Source organism: Tursiops truncatus, chromosome 16 (assembly GCF_011762595.2).
Source record: "Tursiops truncatus isolate mTurTru1 chromosome 16, mTurTru1.mat.Y, whole genome shotgun sequence".
Taxonomy (NCBI): domain Eukaryota; kingdom Metazoa; phylum Chordata; class Mammalia; order Artiodactyla; family Delphinidae; genus Tursiops; species Tursiops truncatus.
The window spans coordinates 54,745,570-54,761,836 of record NC_047049.1 but is presented as its reverse complement, the minus strand read 5'-3'; the positions used below and the strand labels follow the sequence as shown (position 1 = coordinate 54,761,836).

Sequence of the window (16,267 nt, the reverse complement as noted above, 5' to 3'; positions counted from 1 at the left end):
GAAGCCACCGCAATGAGAAGCCCGCACACCACAACGAAGAGTAGCCCCCACTCGCCGCAACTAGAGAAAGCTGCGTGCAGCAACGAAGACCCAGCATGGCCAAAACTACCAACCTCAGTTCCCCCCTCAGGTTATGTTAACTTGTTCTTTAACCTGGAAGTGGCTACAGAAGAAGTGTGATGAATGGGTTTAACAGGGAATAAACCTCAGTTTGCCATGGAATCCTTGGGCTTTTGGCAATGGCTAGTTTTCTTTTAGGATAAAATTTCTAAAAAGGACAAAAACCATGCTCTGTCTCTTGCCATGAGGTTGAAATTTTCACGCTGGAATTTTACCAGTACACCCAAACCTGACCACTGTACTTCGGTCTTGGGGTAACGGTGGTCATCATAGTTGGGCACGCTATGTGTCCTACAAACTTTGTGCTCCCGAAACTGGGTTTGCGACGCCTGGCTGCCAGGCCCCCACGAACCTTGTAGGTCATGAGGTCGGAGAGCAGCATCACATGCCGCCGGTCGATGCTCATGCCATGGTTGACCATCGTGTACTGGATTTCGTTGATGATAGTCGTCCGGGCAGCTTCGATGCCCAGGGTTTTCTCCACCTGCGGAGGGCTAGGATGAGCAGAGGCAGCCATGCCCTCCTCTACCCTGCAGCTCCCGGCACCCCGTGCCCTTCCCCAGAGATGGGAGTGCAGACCAAGAGCAAACGGCAGGGTCAGAGGAGCGTGCCAGGAGGGAGACGGGACGACTGCAAGGTGCCCCTGGCCGTAAGCAGTACCTCATACGTGTTGTTAGAGGTAGTTCGGGTGCCCTTCACACCGTGGGTGGCCATGACTGCCCGCAGGTTATCACCCTCCACCAGGAGCTTGTACTTCTCCTTTCCGCTCTGCTCGTCGATGTGGATGACAGCTCGGGACACCTCCGGGATGCCCTGCACCACCACCTGGACTCACAGACAGATAAGGCTCCAGACCCCGCAGTGCCTGTGGCCCCCACCCACCCAGGAGCCTGGGAAACCACAGTGGCTGTGAGAACTGGGAACGTCATGGCCTGGGTTTGTGATCTTGATCACCTCATTTTCAGTGGTGATTGTCAGCAACATGCCAAACTTGGGAGTGCCTGTGTGCTGCTCTAGTGGCTGGGGGGAAGCAGAAGCTCAGGGGACCATGCCCCCTTCCACCACCAGTTTTATGAAAGAACAAAGAGAAACCGAACAGGCAGAGTTGGTGAGGCAGTGCTAAGAAGGAAACCGGAACCTGCCTGACTCCTTAGGGGTGTAGCAAAGAAACGAAGAAACAGGGCGCCACCCTCAGTCTCAGCAGTGACAACGCCCTTGTGGCTTCCTGACACCTGACTCTTCAGGTTAGAGGTAAGCGCGGTCCCTCCCTTTATGCATCTCCAGGTATTAGGCCAGACGCGGTCCTGGAGAGGTGACCTGTGTCTCACCTTGGGGAGATCTTCTTTCAGAAACTGCAGCACGTAGTACATGGAGCTCTTGCTGTTCTCTCGGGGGGTGACACACACCACAGCCTCACCATGCACGGCCACGTCGCCAGGCTTCACGCGGAGCTTGGACATGCAGATGGAATACCTCACCGTCTCAGCGTTCACCTGCGAGGGACCGCACGCCCAGGACATTACTAGCAGGGTTTGGAGGCTGCGGTTCCAGGGTTTCTTGGTCTTTTTACATCGTTGCCCCTCTAAGCCTTTTCGGTCATTTTTACCCCATCTCTCTCCACACCACGATATTTTAATACTGGAGATATACTGTGTATTTATGTACCGTAATGTATACCTCTGCCTTATTCATTAAAGAGTAGATCCCCACCCCCCAACCCTTTTGTTGCCATTGCTACCTGTACATAAACACCAACGATAATTAAGCCAGGTCAATCCACTCATCCAAAAACATCTCCTGAGCCAGCAAGGTACTGTGCTGGGGGCCCACAGGTGAGTAAGACACTGCTGGCACTACAGTCCTTCCAGATGCTGTAACGCTGTTATCACAGCAAATGGGTATTATGGCCTGCACAAAACCTCCACTAATTTCCTGTGTGTCCCTGGGTGGCAATGTCTGTGCTGGGGTCAGGCATAGAGAGAAAACATGAAGGTACAACAGACTCACAGAACAGACACTGAGTGAAAGCCTCTGCAGGGTTTCCTGTGCCTTGCATAGCTCTTGACCTAGTTTATCAGCGCCTATCTTGGGGCTAAAAGAGGATGACTTCCTCCACGCGTTTAATTACGTGACTCACTTCCAGCCTCAGAAGTCTGATCCGTTCCAGGGAGAGCTTGACGAGAATAAAGCAATCGTCAGGAAGAAACACTTCTTCAATATACTCTGAAATCTGTGGTGTCAAAAGATCAGAATGTTCATCAGTCACTTTCCCTTCCCTCAGAGCATACAAGGCTCACTCTATTTTTTTAAGGATACAGAGCAGTGTGGACACACTGACTAGTAAATCCACTACAAGTGGTTCTTACGCTTACTGGCGACGCTGCTGGTTTAGTTTTCTTATTATTAAGAGAGATTTCTTCTTACCTCTCCCAAGAGGGTTTTCTCAATTCTCCCTTTCACGAGGCGAGCGTAATCTGCATCGTCGTCCTTGTCCAGCTGTGCTGTGATGATTGGAGTGCTATGGGAAGTAAGGGCAAATGATGACAGCACAAGGAATGAGGCTGTTTGAAGAATACCGCTTTGTTAAGCCCGGGTACCACTTGCAGTTGTAATGTTAACAGCAACCGCAATTTACTGAGCGTTTACTGGAGTCAGGCACGCCACTGAGGGCTTCACATACACGTGCTCATGAGGCAGCCCAATCGATCAGTCACTGAGTGACTTTCAGAACATTCTTCCTGGCCAAGCGAACCTACCTTTTCCTCTTTGGTCCTAATGAGTAGTTATTTCAGTTCTGCTCCCTGAGTAAACTGACCCTTCGTGTTCTGCAGCTTCCTCCACTTCCACTGCCACCCCTACAATCTCCTCTTCAGGACACCTCCACCTCCTCCAACCACCAGCTAGGAGCTTCCATCCTCGCTGTCCTGGACGGCATCCCCCGAACGCACATTCCTGGGAGATCTGACCAACGTAGAGGAGGCAGGCAGAACTCCTACCACCCTGGACGTCTACAGGTGCTGTTCTAGAACCAAGTACAGCTTTCTTTCATTTAATGTTATACTGTCATTTCGTTAGACTTGGATCAGAGGTGAAACGTGATTTTGTCACTGAATGCACTATAAGGTATTTCTGTCTTTCCTAGTCTCACATCACCCACAAATCCTATCATGAAATCACCAGGGCGGGGGTGTGGGCGGACAGGGAGTGTGTCACAGAATATGACCATAGCTCAAGTGGTAGACATGTTAGTCAGGCCTAGTGAGCCTGGGAATAATGACATCAAAAGGATGAAATCTACACTGACACATCGTTCCAAGTTTTCCAGGCATTTTTTTTAGGTTTCTCTCTTTCATGTGACTTGTGGCCATAAAGAACCATTGCATCAATTTTGACTCTATCCAGTTTGGACTTATTTTTTTCCAGTTTGGGTTTTTTAAAAGGCAAGATATGATTAACACAAGCACGTCTCACTCCGGAGTTTGAGAAACTGCCCGCTAGCATCTCTCTCTTTCTCTCTCTCTCTCTCTCACACACACACACACACACACCCAAGAGAAACACTGTTTCTCAAGGATCATGACAGGTGAGTGTGAGAACAAGAGGGACACGGATGCGGGCACCTGATGGCCTTGGAAGCGTTGATGATCTCTTTGATGCGGGGCACACCCAGGGTGATGTTCATGGAGGCCACGCCCGCGAAGTGGAAAGTCTTCAGGGTCATCTGGGTGCCCGGCTCGCCAATGCTCTGGGCACAGAGTGCGCCCACGGCAGAACCTGGCTCCATCTGTGCCCTGAAAGGACAAGGTAGGGATGAAAAGTCCAGGAAAATTGCTAAGGAGACGGGGATGAAATGTACAGTGTGGGAAATCCAGACAATGATGATGTAATATCTTTGTATGGTGGCAGATGGTAACTAGGCTTACCGTGGTGATCCTTTTGCAATATATAGAAATAGCGAATCGCTATGTTGTGCACCTGGAACTTGCACAGTGTTGTAGATGAACTACACTTCAATTAAAAAGACAAAACCAGGGAATTCCCTGGCAGTCCAGTGGTTAGGACTCCAAACTTTCACTGCCAGGGCCCGGGTGGGCCCAGGTTCAATCCCTGGTTGGGGAACTGGAAGTAGGATCCTGCAAGCCTCACGATGCAAGGGGGGTAAAAAAAAAAAGGGGCCAAAAAAGACAAAACCAAAAACTGCTGGGGAGGCTTCTGATGATCTCCTTTCAACAGAAAAAATACGGATGCCATCAGGGCCAGGAAGGAATTGGCAAGGACCCAGGCTAGGCTTGTGACAGAGGAAGAACCTGGCACAAATCAGTTACAGGTGCAGATGAGGGGACATGATGCTCGGAGGGGTTCAATGATGACAGTGAATACTGTGTGGCTACCGGTGGTCAGCGTGGGATGACTGGAGAAGATCTAAGAGCTCTGCTGACAAATGGTACTGAAGGTGGACAGAGCAGCGGGCAATTGCCAAACACATCGGTAGTTTCTCTGTGGGGAGAGGGCAGTCGGAAATTTCTTCGCCGTTATTTCCACATCTTGGAGCACCCAGCCTGTCTACCCACTGACTAGTAAGCGGTGTGGGAGCAGGATTTTGTTTCCTGGGGAAACAGGAAGCATACAAGAGACCCACGTGACCGCCTGGCAGTCTAAGACAGTTAGCATCCTTACCTCATGTACTTGTCCCTACACGTCTCCAGAAACTTTTCTATTTGGGTGGGGGTGATCCGGTCCAACTGGTACAGCACCCGGGGCTGGAAGGAAAAAATCCAAGTATGAGTCAGGGCTGGCAGCAATGGAAAATACCTCTATGTCCTGACACATCTGGGAGGGCCGTTACCTCTGTTGTGCCGTTATCGTTGATGCCATATTTATCTCGGGTTTTCTTGATCTTCTCAGAAACCTCCTTAACGAATTTTTTTATCTCCTGAAAGATTACACAACAAACATCAGATACATATTTCTCAGCAATTTGGATTACATGATTCGTTTTGTAAACTTCAGTAACGTGACGAGTCCGTCCTATTTTAGTGGCAGCTAAACATGACACTGTAAAGGGTACGAAATGGATACAGGTTCTATTACAAAATGTTTTTCCAAGGAACACGACACACCATCCACACCCCGGACACATCGTTCATTGGTTTAGTGTTTCTAAGGCCTTTTTACCCTGATGATGCTTCATATGTATACAGTGAAGGCAGGATAGCCCTTCCCACTTGCCACCTTCTCGTCTCTCCCCTGGCACACCCTGCTGCCCACATTCACGCAGCCCAGAGTAAGTACAATTGAACCACTTGTACTTTTAGTCTCTAGACTGATAACTTCTTGAGGTTTCTTCTGCAGTTGTTCTGGTCAATTTAAATACTACGAAGTATGGTTTTGTAGACACTATGTACATTTCAAACACTTGCCTTCATTTCAAAGGAAACACTCCCAAGTCCCAGCTTTGTCTCTGACCCCCAGCTCTGCATTGGTCCCCCATCATGCTCCCTTCCCCCACACAGTCAGAACTTTGTAAGTCTCCAGGAAACCACTCTCAAAGCTGGAAGTGAAACATCGGCATATCTGCTGTTCCCACTGTATTTAAGAACAGTACTCTACGCCCCGGGACGATGACAAAATGGAGCAAGAAAGAGGTGAGAAGTACATCACGTGGAGGATCCATAGGGCGCGGAGAGACGACAGGCCTACGTTTTCTGGAAGCTGCTCTAAGGGGAAACCCATCTGCTTTACAATCTATAGTGTGTCTGTGACATAAACCCAGCCTCAAGGTCGCTCCTAGAACCAGGAGCAGCTAGCATCTCCTCTCGGGGAGTTCTCACGGAGGGTATGGTACGCTTTAATGAACCACACCCATCCATGTCCTGCTGCCAGGGGGTCAGCACCGCGGGACTGACCCTTAGAGCACTTCTCAGGTGAGCTAATGGCACGCCCTGCGCAGTAGCGGTGTCCTTCTGAGGCTGCTCGTCAGCTGCTCTGGTTCGATCCCGGGGCATGTTTGAGAATGTGGGAAAGGGTGGACAGACTGCACTTCCCCTCAGCAGCCCTCCAGGGACTATAATTCCCCTCAATGGTTTTGGACAAATTGTGAGGGCGCTCTGGCCAACTACAGGCATGCAGCTGCTCCCGCGGCAGGCTGAGGGCGGATCCACACACCCGGAGGGACCAGCAGGCGGGCCTGAGGACTGGATGCATGCTGTAGTGGCTGCAAAGCCTCATGAGGTCTTGACTCTTGATTCCGAGGCCGGCTGGGGGGCCCCAGGAAGACCAGCACGCCTGCCCAGAGTCTGCTCAATCTATATCACGTAGCTGAAAACATCACAAGTTTTGTCTGAAACGAATGTTTCAAAAAGCAGACTGAACAGAAGCCCACTTTTGCAAAAACAAAATCCTCTAATGTAGGGGTCCCCGACCCTTGGGCCACGTACCGCTACCAGTCCCCGGCCTGTTAGGAACCAGGCCGCACAGCAGGAGGTGAGCGGCGGGCGGGCAGGCGAGCGAGCGAAGCTTCATCTGCCGCTCCCCATGGCTCGCATTACTGCCTGAACCTCCCCACCCCCGTCCATGGAAAAACTGTCTTCCACGAAACTGCTCCCTGGTGCTGAAAAGGTTGGGGACTGCTGCCATAAGGCACCTACACAGAGCTTAACACTTAACTAGCCAGGTTTTATCCTAACACTGCAAAAATAAATCTCTTTAGCCTCCCCTAGACCAACGAGCAATTTCTAGTTACTATCTTTTCTGAAAGCAAACCACTAAAACTTCTGAGGTCCACATGGTCCATGTCCACAAGCTCTTCTTAGTCAGCTGCTGCCCAGCCTGGCAAGCTCTCCCTGTGGGGCGGCAGGGCACTGGCCGCATTGCTCTAGAGCAGAGGCCACTCGGGCTGAATAAGGTCAGGGGCTTGGTCAAGACAAGAGGCCCCTCTGCAAAGTCAAATGCCTTCTCCACAGTCTGCTCTCAGGGCAGGGGTTTTCTGCAATGTCATCTTTGCCCACTGGGCATTTCAGTCTGTCTCCTAGGAGCCCAGGTGATCAGGGGGCTACGTGGGTGGAATCTACCACATCTTGGCTGCCCCTTGCTCATGAACACAGGTTTCCCATGACTGTCCTTGTTGGTCAACTCTCCTCATTGACAAAGCGTGGAACTACGTGGAGGGTTACCATGCCGCTCAGCCATCATTCTAGGCAGAAAAGACTTTTATTTAAGAAAGGACTTTTACAAATTTACAAGAACTTGAAAATTCTCAAGAGACTCTTTAAAGAGAAACTCTCCAGGCTTACTTATTAATTGCAGGCTTGAGGCCACGTTTTCAGATACAGTTAGTTATTACAAACCACAGGTGGAAATTAGAGCTGGAGAGGGCAGTGGGACAGTCTCTCCTGGTGTGGCTCTGCCTAAAACTGTGAATCTTCAAAAGCGATAACACCCACTTCCACTTAATTTTTCCCCTGTATTATTCAGTATTAAGAACCTCCTTTAAATGGGTGATGTCCTCCCTGAGCCTACGTTGTATCCTTTAGGGCGAACTTCTGAAAGCCCTCTTGAACCAGATGTTGCCATTCAATTGCCAGGTGTTCAAGGCACAGGCTAACCAGATGTTGCCGTTCGAATGCCAGAGCCCAAGGCCAAGCAGACCAGGGGGTTTTCATCTGAGAAACTCCGCACACGTGAGCAGTCAAGAGCACACACCTCAAACCATTCCCCAGCTCAGGTGCTGGAAAGGACAGTTTTCAGCTGCCACCCACGTGGACATGCTTCTGGTGGCTTTGCTGAAAGGAATGACTTCCCTTACACAAGAGTTAGGGCAGATATTCTGGAAGTTAGGTTAAAAGGAAAAAAGCTCACTTTTTGGAAATGAAAACTGAAATAAGCTACTAAGAATTCAGCTGGACCAACCCATGCATACTAAGGGGACTCAGAACACGGCAGCTGGCAGGCAGTTAATCACACAACTGACCAGCAGCTAACTCTCACACTCAGTCCACAGTGCGTCTGTGAGCACAGCTGTCGGCCTCTGGCAGGGCCAGGGCTCAGCACCACCCAGGAGCTGCCTCTGTCTCCTCGGCTCTGACACGGGCCATGGCCGGACAGCATTTCAGCAGCTCAGAAAAATCTGCTCTGGCCAGTGGATTTCGGACCCTCTTGGCAAATCTGAGCCCGGATTGTGAGCCACTGGAGGGTGAGGACATGTTCAATCACCTCTGTGTCCCTGTGATCTGTGGGGCGTACAGCACAAGGGGACGGCTGAACAAGTGCTCATTGAACCCACAAGTGCTGCTGGTCAGGGGGTTACCGTCAAACCACGTCTAAGACAAGAAAAGACCAGTCCAAGGTGATGAACAGGGAAGCCCTGTTTGCCAGAACCGGGACAGAAATCTGTGGTCCCCGGGCCTGGCAGACAGCTGGGGTGCAGCAGAACTACTCCTCCACGCTCGGCAGCCACAGCACGTAAGCACGTTACCTCGTTATATTTCTCATAGCCTGTCTCAGTTAAGGTCTTCAAGGAGAAACAGAAACATAAAAAAGTAAATATAATCGTGAAGAAAAATCAAATCACACTTCTCATTTGTTACTTAAGGAAAAAAAAAAAAAAGAAAAGGAAAAGCTGTGAAGAAACAAAACCAAAACAAAGGCACTCAGCCTAGCCAGACTCTTAATTTTAAATATATTAAGATTTGGAAGAGTCTCTTTTTCACCTTTTCACATCTTGTCATGTTAAAGAACGGAGTGAAGCGCTTTTAACTAAAACATTCTTATTTACGTTTTTTACTATTTTTATTTTTGATATACTTCAAGGGATACATTTGTGCTATATCTGAATCACCAATCAGTACACAAAGGGAACCAGGTATGGATTCCTGTATCCTTTTGCTTTTTGTTTTGGCCACGCTGCTTTTGATCATAACCATGATTATAAACAGGAAGGAGCAGGTCAGTGAAATAAAAATGAACTGAAAAAACCTTAAGAGGATGTCAAGGTAACAGGTCCCTGGAAGAAAATGGAAGAGGCTGACTCTGCATTTATAACCCATTACAGTAAGAAAAAAAAAAAAATTAAAATGATAATGGTGTTAAGTAAATGCTATGACATCATCTATTGTATAAGACACAATAAATGGCATTAAAACAATGCTACTACTATTACAAATGATTGGGATTCAGAACAACCGAGGAAGGAGATGGCCCACAGGATGAAAAAGTGGGTTGTAGGGGGTTGACAGGGACAGGGTTAAAAAAAAAATCAGTTCTCTAACTAAAGCGCTTTTCTTCTACCAGGGAAACACTTGCGCAAAAGACAAACTAAGAAAGACATGAGATAAATTCTTTATGTTGACTGCTGAGACTCTGCCTGGGCCAGTCTTAAATTTTTTAACAAGAAACACTCTTACATAAACACCCTCCCAGCTTATAAACTGCACTGCTGGCACTTGGCGAACAATTCCTTGGTGACAGCAGAGCCGGGTGCATGGCCCCACGGAGCTCACCTGCAGGAAGCTGTCCTGGCAGCAGAGAAACTCATTCTTCTTCGTGATGGACTCAGCGGTCAGGAGCAGCTCATTCTTACTGAGAGCAGGCTCGCTCTGGCACGGGAAGACGGCCTTGGGTATCAAAAGGAAATAAGAGGGATGTGGGGGGCAGTATTGGAGGAAGGGATTTACAAGAGACAAAACAACCTCACTCAGAGTGAGCTTTTAGCAACCTGTGATGTTTCTTTTCTTTCAAAACAAATTGTAGACTCTACCTTTAATATGAAGGTGAAAACGGGATAAACTGATACTCCACCTTATACAAAGGCTTGTGGGCTATTCAGTGGGTTTCATGCCATTTCTCCCCAACCTTCACCCCACCCCAGATTTGCACTAAAATCAGAAATTGTTGTTTTTTAAAAAGAGCCCCAAATTTCAAGAGTGAAAATATTCCCCCACCTCCAAGCTCATGGGGTTTCCCCTAAAATTTTAATGGTTGCACATCACCCTAATGGACGGAGCAGTCTGTATTATTTTTTGACCTGTCCTCCACTGATGGTCTGTGTCTGCTGTAAACAATTCTGGAAGAACATTCTTGGCACATTTAGATCATTTTTGTAGGGCAAATTCCTATAAGTGGAATTTAAATGTTGGTCAAAGGCACCCACATTTAAATTCAGATCAGTGTTGTCCAGCTCTCTCTCAAAAAGATTGTTCTAAATTATACCCCCGGTTAAAGTGTGTGAAATGCGCCTGCTTCTCCACACCCATGGCTTTAACACCGTCTCTATTACACTTTACTAGATACAGACAAGAAGACAAAGCCCTCTTCTATTGGCATTTGATTACCACCAATAACGAGACTTTGAAATTGAGAAACGATTTTTCCTTTAATACTTGGGGGAAATTATGCAAAGGAACACAAACAGAAAAATATTAACTCAGTGGTGGAGTAGATATGACAGCATTAACTGTGTGCTATGCCAAAGGGCACCTCCATTCTAAAGAACTGGCCTTGAAAACACTGACAGATATGATGCTAAATCTTACTTTGATGTTGTCCAGAACTCTTTTAAACTCCAAGGGTTCATCCTTTCCCTCCATGGCTGCAGGATCTAAGCCATCTCCCCCGTAAATGAACTGGATGATATCGCCTGTAGAGCTTCGCACTGTCAGATCGTACTGTGAGCAAAGATCTTCCAGGGACTTTACGAGCCTCCTCTAAAGGAAAAGGAGGAGAGGAGACAAAAGCTCAGCTGCTGTGAGAAGACTAGTCACGCATAGAGAGGTGGAGATTTGCAACTCTGAGTTTCAAGGTTACCAGCGCTTTAATCACATAAAAACATTTTATTAGAAATCCCTTAAGAAGAGTCCCCTGACTGTAAGAACAGGCCCACAAGGGCCTCATTAGCCTGTGCAGTGGGATTTAGAATATGCTCCAGCCTCCAGGACTTCAGTGTTTTAGAATACATGCAATTTAAACCCCATCACCCCCGAAGGACTCTGCAAACACTGTTTTCCTAGGCTGCTTCGCCTTCCCTCTCTGTCTCCCTAAGGTATAAATTAATGCAATTGCTTTGCATTTCTAAACACAACTTAATCCAGGACCCCTGTGGACTTCAATATGAATTACAGAGGATCAGGTGCAGGCCACCTTCTGGGACAGAGGGGGAAGAAGAGAGAACAGGAATGGCATTGCTTTTGAACCAGCAGGCAGCAGTGATTTCTCAAGTCTGCTGAGGGAGAAGAACCTCCCACCAGCAGAACACTCCAGCCAGCAATGTGATGGGGGCTCAGGGAGTTAAAAAGAAAGAAATCTTGCTCCAGGCAACTTCAAAACAAAAATCCCTCATGCCACAACTAATTTGTTCTAGGCTAACACATTGCTCTGGGAAAGCCATACTCTCCACTTCAAAAAAGGTAAAGACAAAAAATAAAGTCAACAGACATTTGGGCAAGAGTGGTAAAAGCATTTCACAGGCTGTTAGGTTTCTGACAAAAGCAGCACACGCCAAAGCTAAAGGGCAATTTCCCATCAAAAGATGATTGAAAGGGAAGCAGTTATCAGTGATGCTACAGGAGGTCCAGACGAGGTTATGGAAATAGGTGTGTACTGACTCGGGTCCATTTCGCCCTCATCAGCCTTGTGTGCTCTGGCTCACTCATTCGCATCTCTGGTTTATCAGTCCTGGTTTCCCAGTATGCAAAGGGCCGTGCTTCTCAATCCACGGTGGGGAGAAAAGGGACACAAAGCCACAGAGGTTCATGGCCTAGCAACTTGGATTGTTAACTTCATCATGTGTTGTAAGTAGATAAATACATCAAAAAATCAAGAACAAACAAACACAGATTATGGAGTACAGAGTAGAAATGAGAATTAGACACTGGAGAGAAATCCTTTCCTTGCGGTCTTATGGAAGAACAAGGTAGGATGTGTTTTCACTCCTCTGCCATCAGGGGTACTTCTGCGGCAGTCTGAGAAGCACAGGCAGAGAGGAGTGTCTAGCTCAGCCCTGTCCACGGAGACTACTATCTTACACCTGTACATACAATGGAGAAAAAGCCAGCCCTCCAAGTGTGTCCAAGCCCTCCTGCGGGCACTGGAATAGGTTCTTGGAGTCCCTTGGAGTGATATTAATAATGGGTTATATAAATAGTTGCACAGTGAGAAGCACAGCCCTCTCAATTTGTCACCCCACCTCCGTGTATTAGCAATCAGAGGCTCAGTGAGGTTCGATGACGTGCCCTGGGATGCGCTTGGGTCCAAGCTCTCCTCCAGCAATGCTTTGGTACATGTGGTTCCGGCCTGGTCTTCATCATTCGAAGGACATTGTGTGATTTGGAACATACTACCTTTGTAGGTTGTTTATTTCTAGGGTACCATACATCTCTCAATTTTTCCTTTTAAATACCAAGACTGGATAAATTAGAGCTCAGGTACAGAATAAGCAAACACTCGGCAGTCAAGATCTGCAGACCCCATCCTGCTTCACTGCTAATGGCCTACATTTCTTCAGGTTACCTGCATGTATCCTGTTTCAGCTGTCTTCACGGCTGTGTCAACCAGACCTTCCCGGCCAGCCATCGTGTGGAAGAAAAACTCGGTTGGTGTCAAACCTGAATAAAAGCTGTTAGCCACAAAGCCTTTGGCAGCTGGGAGCTAAAGAGAGGTAGGAAAAAAAGAAAAATCTAACAAAAAAGTTCAAGGTCCACAATTCCAAAGCCCATTCAAATCAGAAAATGCCTCAACTTCAGGTTAGAAATACCCAGCCAATGCACTCTCATGTTTTATGTCCTTTCCTAAAGGAGAAACAATTTAGCCCAGACCATCCTTACCAGAGACAAGGAGGGTGAGGCCCCAGCCAGGGTTGGTGCTGGTGCCACTGGCAGCCAGGTGGCTCGTGAGAGAGAAACCAAAGCTTGGGCTGCTACCCCTAGACCAGGGAGGCAGTTACCAACCTCGGCTCAGAGGGCAACCTGCTGACTGTGACAGCTTGCGCCTCCCCTGGAAAACAACTCCTCCCAAGACACCCTTCCTGTGGGCCAGACCTGTCCACCTCCAAAACATAACCGTGTGCTGCTAATGTTTATGGGGATTCATTTTGGGGCTGTTGAAAATATTCTAAAATTAGACTGTGATGATGATCATACAACTCTGTGAACATACTAAGATGCTGAACTCTACACTTTAAATGGGTGAATATTATGATAAATGAAATGTATCTCAAAAAAAAAAACAACCTGTAAAAGAAACACACATATATAAAACACCATATGAAATGCCAAATGGCCTTTGATCTGGATAGGTCTGTGTTCCTTGGAGGACAACTCAGATGAACAGGCTAACCTCCTGCTTCCCTATTTCATTTAAGGGGCAGCTGGCATTTCTAGGCAGGCACCATCTACTCTGAAGGCTAGCACTGGATATCCCTGGTATTTCTTCCTAATTGGTCAGGCTTTGACTATGAGTCAGATAAGCACAGTCAGGTACCACTCCAGTGACCAGCTGGTTGCCTGACCCCTAGTGACTTCTGATCTTGGGCAGAGAACCTGAGTTGTTCCTGAGGCCGCCCGATACAGAGAGTATCTGTCCATTCTCAGTACAGTAGTCCTATCTCCCCAGGAGGGGCTGGACAGAAATCCTACAGTTCCACCGGGCAGGTACAGCTGGGGCATCTCTGCTTCAGTATGAACACAGCTGACTCCAACCAGAATTTACTAAGTGACCAAATCTGCTCTAAGTTGTGCTCTGCTGACGCTAGTGTCTAGACCACGAGGGCCAATGGAACCCAGAAGTCATTTACAAGCAGAGTTTAAGAACTCCAGAGAGGAAAACCTGGAACTTCCTGGTCGTTTTAGGTGTTCACTGTTTAAAAATCCTTATACTTTTATGTAAGTGCCCCCCAAGTGAGCACACAGATTGAATGCACATGTATGATAAGTACACATTTTGAACACTTAATGTAAGTTGGATGGGAATCTGAAATCCACCCTCTTGGTCCAAACTCAAGTTATACAGCTCTGAGTTTAACAAGGCTCCTTCTACAGGACTCAAGTTTGGGTTGCAGAGGGAATAACCCCGAGCGGCCGCAACCCTTATACACCAGCTCCAGGAGCCCCTTGGTTGGCAGCCCCAGAGCTTCTGTGACTCTCTTCTGCACTGCTGAAGGTTGTCCTTCAAAGTTCTGCCTCATCCGCTACTGCTTACCTTTGAGTGTTTTTCAAAGTGAGGCAAGGACCTGTTTTCAAAGCCATCTGGCACTCGAGAGCCACTGATGGCTTGCTGTCCCACACAGGCAATCATCTGTGATATGTTAATGAAGGAACCTGGGGAAGCAGGTCAGGAATGTAACATTCATTTACCAAAATGACATTAAATGAAGCGCAAGCAGATCTGTGGGATAAAACAGGAATACGTGGCACAGCCCCCTATCCTCAACAAGTTCATAGTCTAGGGACAGTAAAAGTCAGAACTAGAGCAACACAGGGTAGAGCTATCAGTAACACAAGAAAAGCCGAGCAGGGCTACAGCTGCTCAGGGGCGAATGAGAACTTTGGGGCTGGAGGAAAGACTTTCAGGGGAGTCTCCCAGAAGGCAGCGGCAACCAGCTGGACATCTGGAGGACATTATGACGTAGACATAGAAGACGTGGGGGAGGAATTCCAAAGTGGGTGGGAGAGTGGGAAGCAAAGACACAGGAAAGGAGTGTGGGGTACGTACCAGGAGCAGGGAGTAGGAGAATATGGGGTGAAAGGCAGCAAGGTGAAAGAGACTGGACTTTATTCTGTCAAAAATTTACAGCAACAGGAAAAGCAGGAGGTTCTGAATTTGAGTGCAGTATCATGAAACCTAATGCTTTCAGGTTATGGCTAACTATGACATTTAAGTGTTTTTAATTATCATCAAACATACTATTTTAAAAATCCGCAGGTTTTCTTTCTTTTCTTTAAAAAATAACGTCAAGTTTACTCAAAGCACCCTCAAACTCAGAAACCCACACACATGACCAATGTTTCTCCAAAGGAGTTGGACTTCTAAAAATGCAAATAATTAAGTCTCTTTCTCTATGTATTATTTAAAAAACTTCAGGCCTTTATAAACAAAAGGCCTGAAGTTTGTTTTTTTTGAAGCGCAGCTTGTGGGATCTTAGTTCCCTGACCAGGGATTGAACCCGGGCCCTGGCAGTGAAAGCCTAGAGTCCTAACCACTGGACCGCCAGGGAATTGCCAGGCCTGAAGTTCTGACTCGCATTTCCTAGAACACAACCAGCCAGCCCACATGCAGCGCAGTGACAGCAGCGGCCGGAGGGGGGCACTCACCTTTAGAGCCGCACAGAGCCATGGTGAGGGGGCTGTTGCTCTTATCCAGCTCCCGGAGGCAGGCGCTGCCCGCGTGGTCGCGGATCACAGACAGCTCCTTCAGGATCAAAGCCTGGCAGGAGAAAGGGAGATGCGTGGTGGCTCTGTGATTACCGAAGTTCAATGAGACGTTTAAGGAAATGTGAAGAATTTCAGCAAGATGTCAGATTTCCAGCAGATAAAAGGTTTCAGAGCCTTAGAAGACCAAGATGCCCTGTCTCTATAGACTGACATCTTCCACAGGCTGCCATAATCGGTATGTAAGGAAAAAACAATCCTTGGGAAATTCTTTAAACGGCCAATAAAGTACAATGTGCTTGCTTGGCTTTGGGTACAGTACCCTATACGGCAATGTATCCATATATCAGTTACTGTACATACTCATGCGTGTGTATACTGTGTCTAAACAAGTATAGTATCTTATACTTTATAACAAATTATGTAATATGTAGTAAAAGAGAATTGCTTGTGCTATTTGTAAAATTTGTCTCTCTGCTAAGAACACACCTGAATTACCACCAGTTAAGTATGTTGTGGGGTGACTCTATAGGAATATTCTAGTCCATGAGCTCACCCAGATTGTCATCTCTCAACTCACAACTTACAATGCTGAAGCAGTTAGGAGTCATGCCTCCATTAAAAATGAGTACACCTGAGGCCTCAGGTAATTTTCTATGTGAGAAACACCCATTTCTCTCTCTCTCTGTTTTTCTTTAAGAGTTAGTGAGATTAAGAATGAGCTAAATGCCATCCACCAGAGGGCAGACAGCAGAAGCAAGAACTACAATCCTGCAGCCTGTGGAACAAAA

The 16,267-nt window shown here is 47.5% G+C and overlaps 1 protein-coding gene across 2 annotated transcripts in view; it reads right to left on the bottom strand.

Moving 5' to 3' along the window:
* Positions 1-16,267, bottom strand: part of POLR3A (RNA polymerase III subunit A) — a 54,630-nt gene that overhangs the window by 9,996 nt on the left and 28,367 nt on the right. For both annotated transcript variants that reach the window (XR_012326572.1, XM_019935973.3), the window contains exons 17-29: positions 15,420-15,531; positions 14,308-14,426; positions 12,622-12,759; positions 10,650-10,820; positions 9,618-9,731; positions 4,967-5,053; positions 4,798-4,880; positions 3,741-3,911; positions 2,545-2,638; positions 2,258-2,350; positions 1,449-1,613; positions 781-945; positions 473-604 (exon numbers count right to left, since the gene is read on the bottom strand). Coding sequence is in view for 1 of the 2 variants with exons in the window: in XM_019935973.3 (XP_019791532.1) it covers positions 473-604; positions 781-945; positions 1,449-1,613; positions 2,258-2,350; positions 2,545-2,638; positions 3,741-3,911; positions 4,798-4,880; positions 4,967-5,053; positions 9,618-9,731; positions 10,650-10,820; positions 12,622-12,759; positions 14,308-14,426; positions 15,420-15,531 (1,644 nt within the window). In the remaining variant the exon portion in view is untranslated. The remainder of the gene's footprint in view (positions 1-472; positions 605-780; positions 946-1,448; positions 1,614-2,257; positions 2,351-2,544; positions 2,639-3,740; positions 3,912-4,797; positions 4,881-4,966; positions 5,054-9,617; positions 9,732-10,649; positions 10,821-12,621; positions 12,760-14,307; positions 14,427-15,419; positions 15,532-16,267) is intronic.